Source organism: Prinia subflava, chromosome 3 (genome assembly GCF_021018805.1).
Source record: "Prinia subflava isolate CZ2003 ecotype Zambia chromosome 3, Cam_Psub_1.2, whole genome shotgun sequence".
NCBI classification, from domain to species: Eukaryota; Metazoa; Chordata; class Aves; order Passeriformes; family Cisticolidae; genus Prinia; species Prinia subflava.
Window position 1 is genome coordinate 100,209,147 of NC_086249.1, and position 15,911 is coordinate 100,225,057.

A 15,911-nucleotide genomic window follows, 5' to 3' on the forward strand; every position below is an offset into this window, starting at 1 on the left:
AAGGAATTTAAAGGGTATTTATTTGTATTTATTGTGTTGAAGGGTATTTACTTTATTTTTGTAATATCTGCTATGTGAGATAACATTTTCTCATTGCTGCTTATCAGGTATTTTTTAAATGTTGAAAGTTAGATATTTCTCTACTAAATAGTAGCTTAGTGACAGGTTTGGCATTAATCATTGAATGCATTTCACTTTCAGTGCATGTCAGTGTAAATGAGCGAAATGCTGTGACCTCCAGTTCTCTATTCTGATTATGTAAATAATTTTCTCCTTCCTGAAAGATACAAGGCACAGGGAGGAAAGAAAATGGAAAATGTGTGGGGGTGTGTATATATTGTAACTCCTGAATTAGGTCAGTGTTACAGATTTGGGGGAGGTGTTTCTAGTTGAGAAGTCATTCTGGTCGAAATAAAGGAATAGGGTAGAGTCTAGAATTTTTAAACTAGAATCACATCATAATCCTTATGATGAGTCAGTACTTATTAAGGTTTTAAGAAGGCAATTCCTAGAATCCTATATGAAACAAGTCAATGATACCTTTCAACCCCAAATTTGTATTGCTGCTGTTAAGCCTTTTTGCACTTGTGATGAAGTACATTTGTGAGCTCCTGTTTCATGGGAACATCATTCTGTAAATGAATTGCTGTATGGTTGTTAGAAAGCTCTGTTGTTACATGTTAAGCAGACTCTTACTCTGGCATTCATTGTTACCACATGGCAAAGTAGATTTTGTGACATATGTCCTCACTTGTGTATAACCAGAATACTTTAATTCAAGGAAAAATAGGTCTATTTTACTGGATAGGGATTAGGTAATGCATATGAATAACAACAAGTATTTTGAGGTGTGCCTCTGTCATCTGGCACCTTGGATTTGCTTTTTTCTGAGACTCTGTATTATAAGTAGCTAATTCAGGGAAAAGGACAGCATGTTTGGGGTATTTCAGTTACTTTTGAAGAGGAGACTTTGAGAAACTCAAATGAAGGTCATTCTAGAAGTCAACTGTATTAGGAAGTTGTGTTTGTTCCTTTATCATTGCATGCTAAGATGCCATCCTTTGTGTTTGCTGTGACATGTAACAGAGTATTGTGTACCTATTTGCTTCTTAACTACCACTTATCCAGGAACCCACATACTTTTTTTCCCCTGACTATTGAAAAGGTGCCTGATTTCTCCCCAAAACAAAATTAATCTGTTCTGCCATGTAGGCATGAGATTGCAGACCGTGGTGAGGTGTGCAGCTGTACTGGATGGTTGGGCTGGGGAGCAGAGGTCCCTCCTGGAGGACAGTGCCCTGCCTCCGTGTGGGCAGCAGGGGCTCTCCTGGAGTGCTGCTCCCACTGCGTGATGCCTTCTGAATGGGGACCCTATGGAGGCAAAAACTCTGTAATTGTCCTTTTCTGGGGCTACTGAAAATCCTAGGAGTCAGGTGGAACAAAAACCGGCTTTCACTTACGATTTGGTGGTGAATCAGGGTGACACAAGAGGATGGCAAAAACAAGTCAAGTAGGAATTTTCTCAGTTGGCATCAAAAGCAAGTGTCAGTGGGATTCATTTGACTCAGGCTTCATAGCCTCATACATTGCTTGATTAGCGGTGGAGGAGTCAGTTTGTCACGTTAACAGGGTTCTGTCTCCATCTTGACCTTGTGTTAAAATGTCCATTCAAAGCTTTAGGTAAAGGTGGTAATTTTTTTTAATGTAGCTTGTAACTGGTATAGGGCAACCCTGGATGTAAGGATAGACTTGGGAATGAGGTACTGGAAGGCAGTGCTGCAGAGAGGACCTGGGAGTCCTGGTTAATGGAGAGGTGAATGTGAGCCAGCAGTGCCTGGCAGCCCAGAGGGACATCCCTTTCCTGAGGGGCATCAGGCACAGCATGGCCAGCTGGGCAAGGGAGGGATTGTCCCCTCTGCTCTGTGGTGGCCTTTCCCTAAGCTGGTGCACAACGATGTAGGAGGGACATCAAGTTCTTAGAGAATGTCCAAAGGAGGCCACAGTGGTGGTGAAGGGCCTTGAGGGGAAGCTCTGTGAGGAGCAGCTGGGGACACTTGGTCTGTTCAGCCTGGAGGAGACTGAGGGGAGACCTCACTGCAGGTCCAGCTTCCTCCTGAGGGGAAGAGCAGGGGCAGACACTGATCTCTGCTCTGTGGTGACACTGACAGGACCTGAGGGAATGGCCTGAAGTTGTGTCAGGGCAGGTTTAGGTTGGATATTAGAAAAAGATTCTTCCCCCAGAGGGTGGCTGGGCACTGGAACAGGCTCCCCAGGGCAGTGGTCACAGCACCAGCCTGACAGAGCTCAAGAAACATTTGGTCAGTATTCTTGGGCACACTGTGGGACTCGTGGGGATGCTTCTGTGCCAGGCCAGGAGTGGGACTGTATGATCTTTGTGGGGCCTTTCCAACTGAACATATTCTGTTGATTCTGGGATAGTGTGCTATAGTTGATTCTGGGATAGTGTGAATCCAGAATCAGAAATAGTAGAAATGAGATGTATATAAAAACTAACATAGAGTTCAACTTGATCCAGACAGTTTGAATTTTTCTATTGGGCTGTCTGTGCACTTAAAACCAATATGTCACTGCATCAGTTTACATTTGTTTATAAATTATGAAATTAATTATAAATAGGTATAAAGGCTGTTCTTGAGCTGAGCCAAACTGTGCCTTGGTGTGTTGTAACTCTAAAAAAATTGAAATTGAATAGTCTGAATTAAAGAAGTGATGGGAATTCAAGGTTTCATGGTTAATTAGTTCTAGAGAGATTAAAGCAGTGGTGTGTTCTCTGTGGGCATGCAGTTTGATGTTTCCTCTGAAACAAATGGTAAATGAGTGGCTGAAAACAGGACTGGTAAACCTCTGCCTTCTAATACTGGTTAAATTGCATGAATTGGATTATGATTGCATTTATGAAAGTATGTTTGTATATTCTGTAATTAAAAGGAAAATACCTGAACAGGGATATCCCTGCAATTGAGAACATGCAGATACTACAAGAAGCAGTCAGATGATTTATTGGAGATGGAGCCTTTTTGGTTAGCTGCAGCATAACTTGAAGTTATTATTGTGTGTCTTGAGGACATCCCACAAATTTGGAGGGAGAAGTGATGAACTGTCTTAGGAACTTTGCCTTGTCTAATGCACATGACTAAGACAAGTGAAATTCTGTGGAAGCCCTGAAATACACTTTTCTTGGGAATGTAAATTAAGTAATATGCATGGAGAATTAGACTCTTAAGCAAACAATCCCTAAATAATAATAAGAAAAAATTATATTAGTCCTTCATGTAAATGTTTTGTATTTACTAGCATCTACTACAAAATTCATAGTATTTTTCTTAGATTTTGTTTCATTCTATGAATTTGCAAGATTTTGAGTAAATTGGCTATTTCAGTAGTAGCCTTCTTGTATCTCCTCGTTAAGTTGTGCTGCTTGCCTTGAGCAGAATAGAATTTACAAGAATGCTTTTCCCACATCCTTCAGCTAAGCACAGAGGCAAAATCTGAGGGTAAATTCACACTAATGTCAGTCAGTCTGACAGGAGAGCTGCAGTTTGTCCTGCTTCCCTGGCTGGCATTAGGGTAAATACTCTCTGGCCTTGCAGTACACCACTTTAGATAATTAAAGAAACTGAAAAAAATCAGTCTTTGTACATTTGGTGGGGTTTTGTTGTTGTTTCCTTTAGTACTCTGAACCAGCTCACTTCATGATAATTCAGTCCAAAACATCAGAATGGGGAAGAGATGAGATCAAGCAATTTGTCCTTGGCGTCAGCTGTAGTGGAACCGCAGCTGCTGGGGGACACTTCTGCCTGCAGTTTAAGCCAGCCTGGACCAGGATTGCTGCTGAAAGGAGCTGTTTTACCTTTTCCCTGCTTCTTTGCTGCCTGCTCCTTATGCCAGCTCAAGAATTCAACGTGGCTGCTGTGTGACCCAGCCCTTTTAGGGAAGAATGGTGGTGATTAAGGAAAGTTTATTATGGTGGTTGGCTTGGGGCTGCGGAAGAGTGCAGTCAGTGTGAGCTGGCAGCAGTTTGATTTCACTGGTTTGTGTGAGTACCTTGAAACCTCCATCAGGTAGTGCAGGGGAACTGACTGCATTGAACTGCAGTAGACTGCAGTGTGTGTGTATGGTTATGTATGTGGCACAAAACTTACTCTTGCTGGTACTTTCTACTTAGTGATCTTTATAAACATTAGTAGAAAACAATTAAATACTCAGGAGGCCATTTTTAAGAAAATGCAGATTAAATACCAAATACATTCATTTTAAAAATTGCTTATCAAAAATCAGTTTCTTCCTAAAGTGAGTTTTGAGTTGGTAATGCATTTGTTCTGGACTTAGTAGGCTTACTAAGCCTTATGAATATGAATTATGTAAGCTGGAGATGGATTACAATGGACTGTTTTGAAACAGTACAGTTTTATTCAAAAGTGAACATTATTCTAGTGACATTATTAGAGATCTCTAAGTTTGTGGTGCTGTTAATATTGGAGACTGAGCAGAGGAGTTAGACTGTATTCAGTCAATTTTTATTGTATATGTAATGCCTTGCAAATTTACACAATGTAAGAAAAGATCTTAAAGTGTCTCGGAGAAAGATAACAGCCTTGAAACTCAACTTGAGATGAAACATCATTATAAAACACTTAGGAATATGCATAGTGTTACATCAGAAATTTCACTCCAGTTGTTAACTTGAGGTTTTGGTGGTTGGAGCAGGAACTCAGCACTGCCAAATGCATCTTGCTGGAAGCTCATACAACTCCTTGTATCACCTTACTTGGCTTTTTAACTTTCTGAGAACTGTTTTTGTTTTATGTGGTGCTTGGAAGTCTGAGTTGCTCTGGGAAATTACAGTTCAGCTTCTGTGGTTATACAATGCTTGGTGGTATAGAGTGGAATTGCTGTTATAACTTAATGCAACTCTTTTGTCTGTGTATAACCCAGTGAAGTTGAAACACAACTATATGTTGTGTTTCAATATGGAGCTGTTTGGTATGTTGAATATGGAGCTGTTGGGATATCATTACAAGTCCAACAAATCTGATGTCACCATTTTCTTCATATAATCTGCTAAACCACTTGGAGGGGATGTGATGGGCTTGGTAGCGGGGCTGAATGGCCAGTGGACCCAGGCTTTCTTGGGCACATGCTGGATACAGGGAATACAGGTCAAATTCCCTGGGTGAATACTGATGTGCTAAGAGGAGTTTGGCTGCAGGGTCTCTGTTAGTCTCAGCTGAGGCAGAATCAGTCTCTTGACTCCCTCTGGCATCTGCAGTTAGACAGTGTTAGGAGGAGAGTATTGGAAGAGATTAAAATTTGACTTTTTAGGCTCTTAATCAGGTCATTTCTACATAGACCTTGAGCAGCACCATGAATTCAGATGGAGAATCTACTGTAGGAATTCAGGCACAAAGAGAGTAAACAGCTGCACACATTTACTCTGAAGACAGAGTAAACAGCCACACATTTGGAAAGAGTCAGTTTCCCAATGGTGTAAAGGTGATTATATCTGTAATTTTTACTTAGAACATTAAAGTAATGTTAAATATTTCATTTGTGACTTTGTCAGTTGTATTCAACAAAAAGAAATACTAAGTCTAAAATAGAAGATTCTCTATAGCAGTGTATTTGTTTCTATAATATTCTTTTACAGGTGTGGATTGTGTTTCCATTCATGTGTTAATACAGGACATTGTCTTTTTTTTTCCCCTGTAGGTTATGCAATGGTCTCTGCAAGATGGCATGTTCTTGAGTTGGAGCTTTTTAAGGCAAACATATGCTGGTACTTCAACTTTACTAAGTGGACTATAATTTCTTCTCTCACATCAACTACATAAGCAGACAAAATTGCAAAGATCTGCCCTGTGTCGAGTATGACAGCCACGACTCGTGGCTCTCCGGTAGGAGGGAATGACAGCCAGGGCCAGGCTCCTGATGGACAGTCCCAGCCTCCCCTCCAGCAGAATCAGGTATGGTATTAACAATCAATTCATCTGAAAATAAAGGAATTTGTTCCTTAGAAATAGTGTTCCTGAATTATTTGAATTTGTCTATTTCTGGAGATCTCTAGTTAAGCTAGACATTTTTGTGTGCATGTCTGGAAGTACAACAATATTTTGAGGGTTGAAGGCAGTGGTATTGGCAAAGTAAATATGGTTAGAGAGCATGGCATTGCAAAAAATGCTCCCTTTTCAGGTAGTGGCATTATTCTTTCAAGCATACCTGTTCTGGATAAGAAGCCTTCTTGAATTAATACCAGAAGCTTCCTCAGAACCACATTGTAGAACTTGCCACAGATTGGTAAAACCACACTGCATCTGTGAGTTTGGTTTCTGCTCAGTTCTGCAAAAGCACTTTCTGGGTGAAGCAGCTTGCTCAGGTATCAGCCCTTCCAGAGCAGCTGCATCCGGGTCTCTGTTCATTGTACTTGACTTCCTGAGCAGCTTCTCATGTTCCTTGCTTTCAGAAGAAAAGCAAAAGCTTTCATATATTGCATCACAGTTTAAGGATTCTTTTTTGTGGGGGGAAAAAAATACCAGAAAAGATGCTTTTAAACAATGTCATGTAAAACCATTTAAGTGAAGAATCACGCTTTATTATTTAATTCAGTATGAAGATGGTATTTTTTTAATACCATAAGGTTTAGTGATTGCTCCTTCCTGAGAGTGAATTGTACTTTGATATGTGGGGTGGGCTGGCCCTGAAGTGCCAAGGAAGTCTCCACTGTTGCTGACTCCCTCTGCCTTAGTGGGATGGGGGAGAGAACTGAAAGGAAAAAGTGAGAAACTGTTTGGGCTGAGATGAATGCAGCTTAATAAATTAAGGGATAGGGGGAAACAAGTGATGCAAGTGCCATCACTCACTACCAGCTGATGGATGCCCAAGCAGTCCCCAAGCAACAGCTGCCTTGGGAAAAAAACCCCTTTGTTTTATTGCCAAGTGTGACGCTCTGTGGCATGGAGAATCCTTTGGGTCATTTCAGGTCAGCTCTCCCAGCTGTGTCCCCTCCCAGCCTCTTGCCCTGCTACTACTGGGGGCAAAGTGAGGATCACAGGATGGGTGAGGTTCGAAGGGACAACTGGTGATCAACTAATCCAGACTGCGTGCTCAATCAGGTTTCCCTAGACCACCTTACTGGGAATTGTGACCAGACAATATATCTGCAGAGGAGGAGACTCCACAGCCTCTCAGGGCAATTGTTCCAGTGCTTAGTCAGCCTCACTGTTAAGTTCATGCTCATGTTCAGGTGAAATTTCTGTGTTTCAGTTTTTGCCTGTTACCTCTTGTCCTATTGTTGGGCATCACCAAGCAGAGGCTGGTCTGCCAATCCTAACAGATGCCTCCATCCTGACACCTTTCTGTAGATACTGATGAGGTTCCTTCTTAGCCATCTGCAGGTCAGATAGGCCCAGTCCCCTCAGCCTTTCCTCAGTGAGATGTTTCAGTTCCTTCTTCATCTTCGCCACTCTCTGCTGGACCCTCTCCAGGAGCTCCACATCTCTCCTGTACTTACGAGCCCCAAACTGGACACAGCTCTCCAGGTGATCCTCAGCAGGGCTGAGCAGAGGGGCAGGATCCCCTCCCTGCCCTGCTGGCAGTGCTCTCCCTAATGCACCCCAGGATCCATTGATCCTCTTGGCCACAGGGACACGGTGCTGGCTCAGGGACAGCTCATTGTCCACCAGGGCCCCCGGGTCCTTCTCCCCAGAGCTGCTCCCCAGCAGGTCAGGCCCAGCCTGTCCTGGTGCCTGGGGTTGTTCTTCCCCAGTGCAGGACCTGCATTTGCCTTTGCTGGATTTCAGGAGATTCTCTGCCCATCTCTCCATCTTGTTGAGGTCCTTGCCAAGGGCTGCACACCTCTCTGGGGTATTGGCTCCTCCTCCCAGCCTTGTGTTACCAGAGAACTCACTGAGGAGCCATCTGCCCTCACCCGGGTCATTGATGAGTAAGTTAAACAGTCCTGGGCCAGGTATTGAACCTTGGGGACCACCACTGGTGACAGGCCTCCAACTGGACCCTGTGCCACTGATTGCCAACCTCTGGGATCTGCCAGTTCTCAATCCAGCTCACTGTGTGCTCACCCTGTCCTCGCTTCTTGAGTTTGTGAGACAGTGTCAGAGCCTTGCTGAAGCTGAGGCAGACATCCCCTGCTCTCCTCTCATCCATCCAGGAAGTTGTTTCAGTGTGGAAAGGAATCAGGGTGGTCACGCATTATTTACTTCTAGTGAATCCATGCTGACCTCTCCTGATCATCTTCCTGTCTTCCATGTGGATAGAGGTGGCCTCCAGAGTGAACTATTCTGTCACATTTCCCAGGGTTGAAGTGAGGCTGACTGGCCACTAGTTCCCTGAGTCCGGCATCTTGCCCTTACTGAGGACTGAAGGGGCGACATTTGCTTTCTTCCAGCCCTCACGCGCCTCTCCTGCCTCGCTGTGGTTCCAGCAGTTCTCTGAGCACTGGGGGGTGCATCCCATCAGGGCCCATAGACTGTGGATATCAAGTTTAATTACATGGTCTCTACCCAGTCTTCTCAACCAAAAGAAACTTCCTTCCTCTAGACCTCCTCCCTGGTCTCCTGGCAGAGGCAGCAACAGGACCACATTTCCCCATGTATTTATTTTGGTTATGATGTATTTGAGAAGCCCTTGCTGTTACCCTTGACATCCTTAGCCAGGTTTAATTACAAATGAGCCTTGGCTTTCCTCATTGCATTTCTTCATACTCTGACAGCATCCCAGGTGGCCTCTCCTGCTTCCACCTCATGGTATCTCCTGCCTGTGTCTGAGTTCTGACAGGAGTTACCAAAGAGAAAAACAGGCCTTGAATCTGTGCCAGCACTGTTCACCAACAGACAAAACACTGGTGTGTTCCCAGTGCTGTTTTGGTCACATATCCAAAACCCAGCACCCTTCAGGCTACTAGGAGGAAAATAATACTCACTGCCAACCAGATGTGGTGCAGCAGGTGAAAAATGTTCTTGAGGTTTTGTCTTCCTAAGTCTTGCTCTTACTGTCAGTTCACACTGTTTCTGTGAATAATAAGTGACTTCTGCAAAATGTATTTTTTTGCATGACCCATCAAAGTGGATTTAACAATCATTGTTCTTCGAGGTTGATAAGGAGATGGTTACAGTAGTGAGACACTCATTTTTAGCCAACTCTTTAAGAAAGTGTTTTTCATGGTTGTTTTCTTCTGTGTTTTTATTGAAAACTATTTCGCTACTTAAAGTAATCAACTTTTCTGGACAAGATTTGTAAAAACTGGAGCTTCAGTGCATTTATTTCACTTCTTGGAAAAATTATTGCGGAAAGTAGAAGCTGTTACCAAAAAACCCCCACTTTCTTCACTGGGAAAGTAGCTTGATTTTTAAACTGCCAAGACAGAAAAAATATAGCACATTTTATGCTCTGTTTTTTGTTAATCTGAAATCAAAATATTTTATATTGATTCGTACTTGAGCAGATTGTTTGGAATACATTATGACAGAAAACTGCCAAAACAGGTGCAGGTAGTATTTAAAGTATTTTTCATCCCAATTTTAGACTTCTTCACCTGATTCTTCCAATGAGAACTCCCCAGCTACCCCGCCTGATGAGCAGGGCCAAGCTGATGCTCCACCCCAGCTTGAAGATGAGGAGCCTGCATTTCCACACACAGACCTGGCAAAGTTGGATGACATGATCAACAGGTATTCTCACACTTTTTGACAAGGTGTAGATGATTTGTGCAAACATCTTGATAGTGGAATCAGAATTTTTGTATCTTTGTTTCACTGGATTTATTGAAATGCTTTCTTTGATGGGTTAAAGTTGTAAAGAGAAAGAAGCTTAGCATTTTTGTTTGGGTTGGTTAGTGTAATATTCATCAAGGCATTTAAAAATTTATATACTGAGCCTATATTTAAAAGCATTACAATGGGGCAAGAATTCTTGACTTTTCGGAAGCACAATTGAACTTGGGTTTGTTTGTTTTTGAATATAGGCCTCGATGGGTTGTTCCTGTATTGCCGAAGGGGGAATTAGAAGTTCTTCTAGAAGCTGCTATTGACCTAAGTAAAAAAGGTAACTGAAAGACGTTTGATTATTGCAAAGATTTTTTTCTTCTTTTGAATTCCTGGTGAAGGCTTAAAAATTTTTTAATAAATTCTGTTACAACCCTAGTCTTGAAGATTATGTCAGAGTGCTATGCAAAATCTTCACAGATGAGAGCTTTAAAAAAGCCATTAATGTAGATAGAAGTAGGTGCCTTAGCATGAGTAGGGAAGTTGAATAAGCTCAGAGACGTAAAAATCCTGTCATTCCTGTCATACCTGTTTTCTGTATTCACTTTGATATCGAAAGTAGTGGGTTTGGTCTTTATAGCAGATGCTAAAACTCAAAGAATTCTAGTTGTTTTTATTTTTTAATAAGTTTCTAGTCCAGCTTTCAAATGTCATGCCATAATTTTTTGTTGGATTTGGCACATGTATACTTTTAGGAATATCAGAGAAAAGTTAGCATTTTAAACAGCATGGCTTAGACTAATAGTCCTACCAGTGCTTGCTGGTGTCTGGCTTGGGAGTAAGAGAGTTCCATATCAGGACAGTGTATGTGTTTGTTAAATTTGTTCTGGTCAGATTTTGACAGGTTTGCCATGTGTTCTGGAAAGTTCTGTTCTCCTGGGAGGTCACCTGTGTTTGAGTAATAGCAAGAGTGACAGCAAAATAATTTTTTAGGATATCTACATTTACCAGCTCTTTGTGTTTCGAATATAGTTTCATACAAAGTGTCTGCTCGCTCGTCTGCATAGGTGCTGGCCCAGGACAACTTCATTTCCACGTTAATAACTGTTAGTCTTAGGCAGCTTTAAGACTAAAAAGCTGATTATGGTCATGATATTCTGGGTTGTCTTGACTGTTAAGTCTTTTTTGCTTTCGAGTACTCTGTGGAGGAACAAAAGTTAGCGTGCATCCTTATGATCCAGCACAGGATAGTGACATATTGTTGCCAACACTGATTTAACAGCTGTAGTTGTGCTTGGAATTGGTGACTTCATGTGTAGCTGGGTCTGGCAGGAAGCCTCAAGCAAGTGTAGGATGTTCAAGGGATCACATCTGTTCTGAAGGAAAAAAAATGCCAGCTTTTCAAGAGAGAGTGCAGCCACCTTTGTGTCGGCCTTGTTGGAACAGTGCAGTAAAAAGAAATTATCTGCCTGTGATTTGTGAGAGAGGAGATGTATGTTCTGCCAGCTGTTCAGTCACCTTAAAAAAAAACAAACCCCAAAACCTAAAAGCTGTCAATGCAGTGAAGTAATAAGAGCAGAATGAGATTTCTAGCTACTCCTGACATCAATGTCTTCCCCAAAGCATTAGGCTTAGTTGAAAATTCCCCAAAAGAAAAGCTTGTTTTTCCTCTTGAAGTTGTGACAAACAGTGGAAATTTATTCATATGCTTTCGCCCTTAGATTTTTATGAAGTTGTTGGTGTGCAATTTAAAAAGTACTTTTGTGTTGCTACTTAATTACGTTTCCCCTTGCCCTCTAGATGAATTCCTATGAGTATACACAAGGATTATTGGATAAGGAGAAAACAAGGAAAGCTCTTAGAAGTAGTTGTTGACTGTGTTATCTTTACAGCTACATCCTAGATTTTTGGGGAGTTTTTTGCTACTTGAGGTTACATGATGGCTAAGGTGGTTCCTTTTAAATAACTTCCAGTTCCCAAGGAATATGATAGGGTGTAACTTGGTGTAACTGACACTGTTTTGGTAGCTCAGAGCTTGGCAGACACTGTTTGAGAGTGGGGTATATATAGAGAAGCAATATAAATGGTTCTGTTGTGTGTATTTCTTAATAGATTAAACTGCTCCATTATCTCCATAACATCTAAAATTGGACTCCTAAAATTGGCTACCTGTCTATGGGAATTTTTCATATTCTGACAAGATCTGTTTCCAGAAGGAGGAAATGAAAGGACAGATTGAAAAATAACCAGCTCTTGAATTACATAAACTCTGTATTTCTGACTGTATCTTATTTAAATTGTGAAGCAACAAAACCTAGGAAGACCTCACTGCATATTTTTGTCAAGCACCATTTTCTTGTGATTGGGGCTCTTAGACAGCTTTTATTGCCAACACGGGCAATGGCCATCAGCATTCTGGGGTGACTGCAGCATAGCTACCTCTTTGTGACCCTGGCTATAAAATAAAAGTGATATTTGCATGATCTTTAAATCTTTTCAGGAACTACAATTGAAAGGGGCATAACTGAACTAGATGAAAGTACATATATGAATGAAATGTCAGCATTAGCACCTTCAAGTGAAAGGTGCAAATTTACAGAGTAGTGTGAATCCTGTTAGACTGTGACTTGCATTATTCCTGGCAGATGCACCCATTTATGGAAAATTCTCTTTTTATGAGTAGGCATCAATCTATTATTCTTTGTTAAACAATGAGCCATGAAACTATCAACAGATAGTCTGGAGTTACTTGCTAATAGAAGAAAACCTATTTGAAAAATAGTGCTTAATAGCTAGACTGATGTTTATCTTCACAATGAATCTGGAATACTTACAGAGTATTTTCAGTAATGAGATTTGCTCCAGAAATAAACGTTGTAGTGAATTGGAAACTATAAATTTAAAGATTAAAAAATGGTTTGTTTTAAGGTTTTGGTTTTTTTATAGGCAAGAATATTCTCCACTCTTTTTTTCAAAAGGATTTTATTGCTCCTAACATTTACACTCAGTTTTTAACATGGCACCAGAAATTTCCAATGTGACACATGCAAGCAAGATGCAAGGCCACTTCTGGAATTTATAAGTTACTTAAACTGAAATGAGATTTCACTACACAGTATAAACCTTCAGACTTGATCCCAAATCTGTGTTTTTGATGAATTGCATGGAATGGGAAAGAGAGGAAGGCTCTAATGACAAAAAAAAAAAAATCAGTGTGTGGATGGGCACATGTGCATCCAAAAGTTAGGCCACCCCAGGAGTGGGAGTTGTTACTACCATTGCTACTACCTGAAGACCATCTCCATCTCTCTCAAGATGATTTGTCTGCCTTTCTGTGGGACCACTACTGAGTTCCTTACTGAAGCTGTATCTTCTGCATTTCCTTGAAATGATTATTTTTAGCCCTCTTCACTCACTGGTTTTGCTGTTAGCAAGTAGATAAGAGAGAACATAAAGAAGAATGGAAGATAAAGATAGTACGTAGTGTTATTTTTGCTAGTATATCTATCAAAGTATGTTTTAAACATGGGGAAAAAACCAGCCCAGATCACATGTTTTTAAAAACAATTTTGAAATTATGTCAAGGAGTGTAATTTTTTGTGGTGGCTTTACTAGAACATTAATCCATCCAGTTTTTGTCCATTTAAGCTTATGCAAGTTTGTTTTCATCCAAGACTTCTTTAAAATCAATTCTGAAAGTTTAAACATCAAATGTTTGAAGTCCAAATTTTGTGATTTAACCCCAGCCAGCAATTCAGCATCACACAGCCACTTGCTCACTGTCCCTCTGCTGCAATGGGGGAGAGAATCAGAAAGGCAAAAGTTAAAAAATCATGGATTGGGATAAAGACAGTTTAACAGATAAAACAAAAGCCTTGTGTGCCAGCAAAGCAAACCAAGGAATTCACACACCACTTCCCATAGGTGGGCAGGTGTTCAGCCATCCCCAGGACAGCAGGGCTCCATCATGTGTAACAGTGACTTGGGGAGACAAACAGCATCACTTCTAACATCCCCCCTTCCTTCTTCCTCAGCTCTGCAGGCTGATCATGACACCAGTGTGGTCTGGGATGTCCCTGTGGCCCTTTAGGCTCAGCTGTCCTGACTGTGTCCCCTCCCTGATCCCTGTGCACCCCGAGCTCACTTCCTGGGGCAGGGTGGTGTGAGAAGCAGGAAACTCTCGGATCTGGAAGCGCTGCTCAGCAGTGAAGAAAAAATCCCTGGGCTACCAACACTGTTTCCAGCCCAGATCAGAACACAGCCCTGTATGAGATACTGAGGAGAACTTACCAACGCCAGCACACCAAATCTCTGCTTTCAGCATTTAAAGTGTTCATGTAACAAGTAATGAAATTCCATGTCTAATAGTTTGTTATTCTTTCTTGTTTTAAATAGGCCTTGATGTCAAAAGTGAAGCATGCCAGCGATTTTTTCGAGATGGGTTAACAATATCCTTCACAAAAATCCTTACAGATGAGGCAGTGAGCGGCTGGAAGTTTGAGATTCATGTGAGTTTTTAAAGTTGTGTTTGTGAAGAGCCTGGTGATTTAAATAAGGAAGGAGACTGCCTTTGTGATTAGTGAGAGACTGTAAAAACTGGATCTAATCTTTGAAACTCAAAGTGTGAGTTGTGAGAAAACTCTTGTATGCATGGATCTGGACAGGCAATGGGGAGTCAACTTTCTGTCAGTGTTTCATTTTATTGCCTCCAGTGTTTTGGAAGAAAATAAAACAGGAGACATGATTTGGGGAGGACTGAAACCGTGTATGTTCCAAGTTTATAGTTCATAGTGATTGTACAGTCCCCTGCTGCATTCTTACTTGTTCTTTTCTTTATTAACAGAGATGTATTATTAACAACACTCATCGACTAGTAGAACTCTGTGTGGCCAAGCTGTCCCAAGACTGGTTTCCCCTTCTTGAACTTCTTGCCATGGCCTTAAATCCTCACTGCAAATTCCACCTGTACAATGGTACTCGTCCCTCAGAAACTGTTCCTGCAGGAGTCCAGCTCGCTGAGGATGAACTTTATGCCCGTCCTCCTGACCCACGATCACCAAAGGTATGAGAGCCTTTCCTGACACAGGTATTTTATTCTCTGCAGTGTTACCTAATGACACAGCAGCTGTAAAGAAGTGTTTGCAGGGGGAGGGGCAAAAGCCTTCCTCATTCTCTCTATCACTTAGATGTCCTGCTGCTTATGACTCCTGATTAATGTACATTTCCCCTTCTAACTCTTCTGTCTTTGGTCCACAATCAAACTGTGTCACGTGTTTCTATGGTGAGCTGGCACAACTCTGCTGGAGTGCCATTCCTACTGTGCTCCTTGGCTTACTTGCATTTGCCACTTGAAGAATTTACCTTCTCACTTAACATGAAATTTTGTGGGTGACACATTTTGAGGAGATGATTGTGTGATAAAGTAGGAATTTTCTCTCCTCCCTTGCAGTTTCCAATGATGGAAGAAATGTTTTTGATTGGACATGAGATACTACTGTCAGTGTGTTTTTTTCAGTGACTTTGGTTTGGTTGGGTTTTGTTTTGGGGGATATTGAAGGTTTGGGCTTTTTGGTTTTTTGTTGTTTGTTTTTGTGGTTTCTTGGAGTTTTGTTTTGTTGTTTTATTTTTTTAACTGGAAGTGAAGATTAGCAATCCATTCTGGTTCTTGAGTCTGAAGTTTTCAGAACTGATCCCCAAATGGCATTGATAAGACTTCAGGAGTTAACTGAATTTTTTATCTGTATACTCTCCATATGTTTTTTATTTATATACATTTATATATATATATACATATATAAAGATATATATAAAATTTTCTCTTTTTCTGGAGGGGTGTTAAGTTTTTAATTTTTTTTTCTTGTTTAGTGGAACTCCTGGCTATTGACTTGCAAGAACCAAGGATAAAAAACTCCAGTGTCCTTGGACTTCCCTTGCATTGCTAGTTGTGTTTAGAAGAATGTTACTTTGCATTCTTAATGTTTTTATATGTGGCGTTATCACATCCAGGACAAAGAAAAAAATACCAGAACTGTCAGACTTTCTGTAGCAATTTAGCAGCCAAAGCTGGAGCTAAATTATAGTCAATTTTATACCTATGTATTTAATAAATTTCTCTGAGTAGCTCATACACAGCATCTGCTCTTAGACATGATAACAGAAAAGGTCTTGTTTTCT

General features: G+C 41.1%; 1 protein-coding gene across 2 annotated transcripts in view; it reads left to right on the top strand.

Annotated features, from left to right (window-relative positions):
• The window catches only part of USP9X (ubiquitin specific peptidase 9 X-linked), a 96,785-nt gene that overhangs the window by 18,936 nt on the left and 61,938 nt on the right, over positions 1 to 15,911 (top strand). For both annotated transcript variants that reach the window (XM_063393033.1, XM_063393032.1), the window contains exons 2-6: positions 5,731 to 5,984; positions 9,559 to 9,704; positions 9,998 to 10,077; positions 14,133 to 14,245; positions 14,581 to 14,799. In XM_063393033.1, coding sequence (XP_063249103.1) covers positions 5,889 to 5,984; positions 9,559 to 9,704; positions 9,998 to 10,077; positions 14,133 to 14,245; positions 14,581 to 14,799 — 654 coding nt within the window. In that variant the 5' untranslated portion in view covers positions 5,731 to 5,888. The remainder of the gene's footprint in view (positions 1 to 5,730; positions 5,985 to 9,558; positions 9,705 to 9,997; positions 10,078 to 14,132; positions 14,246 to 14,580; positions 14,800 to 15,911) is intronic.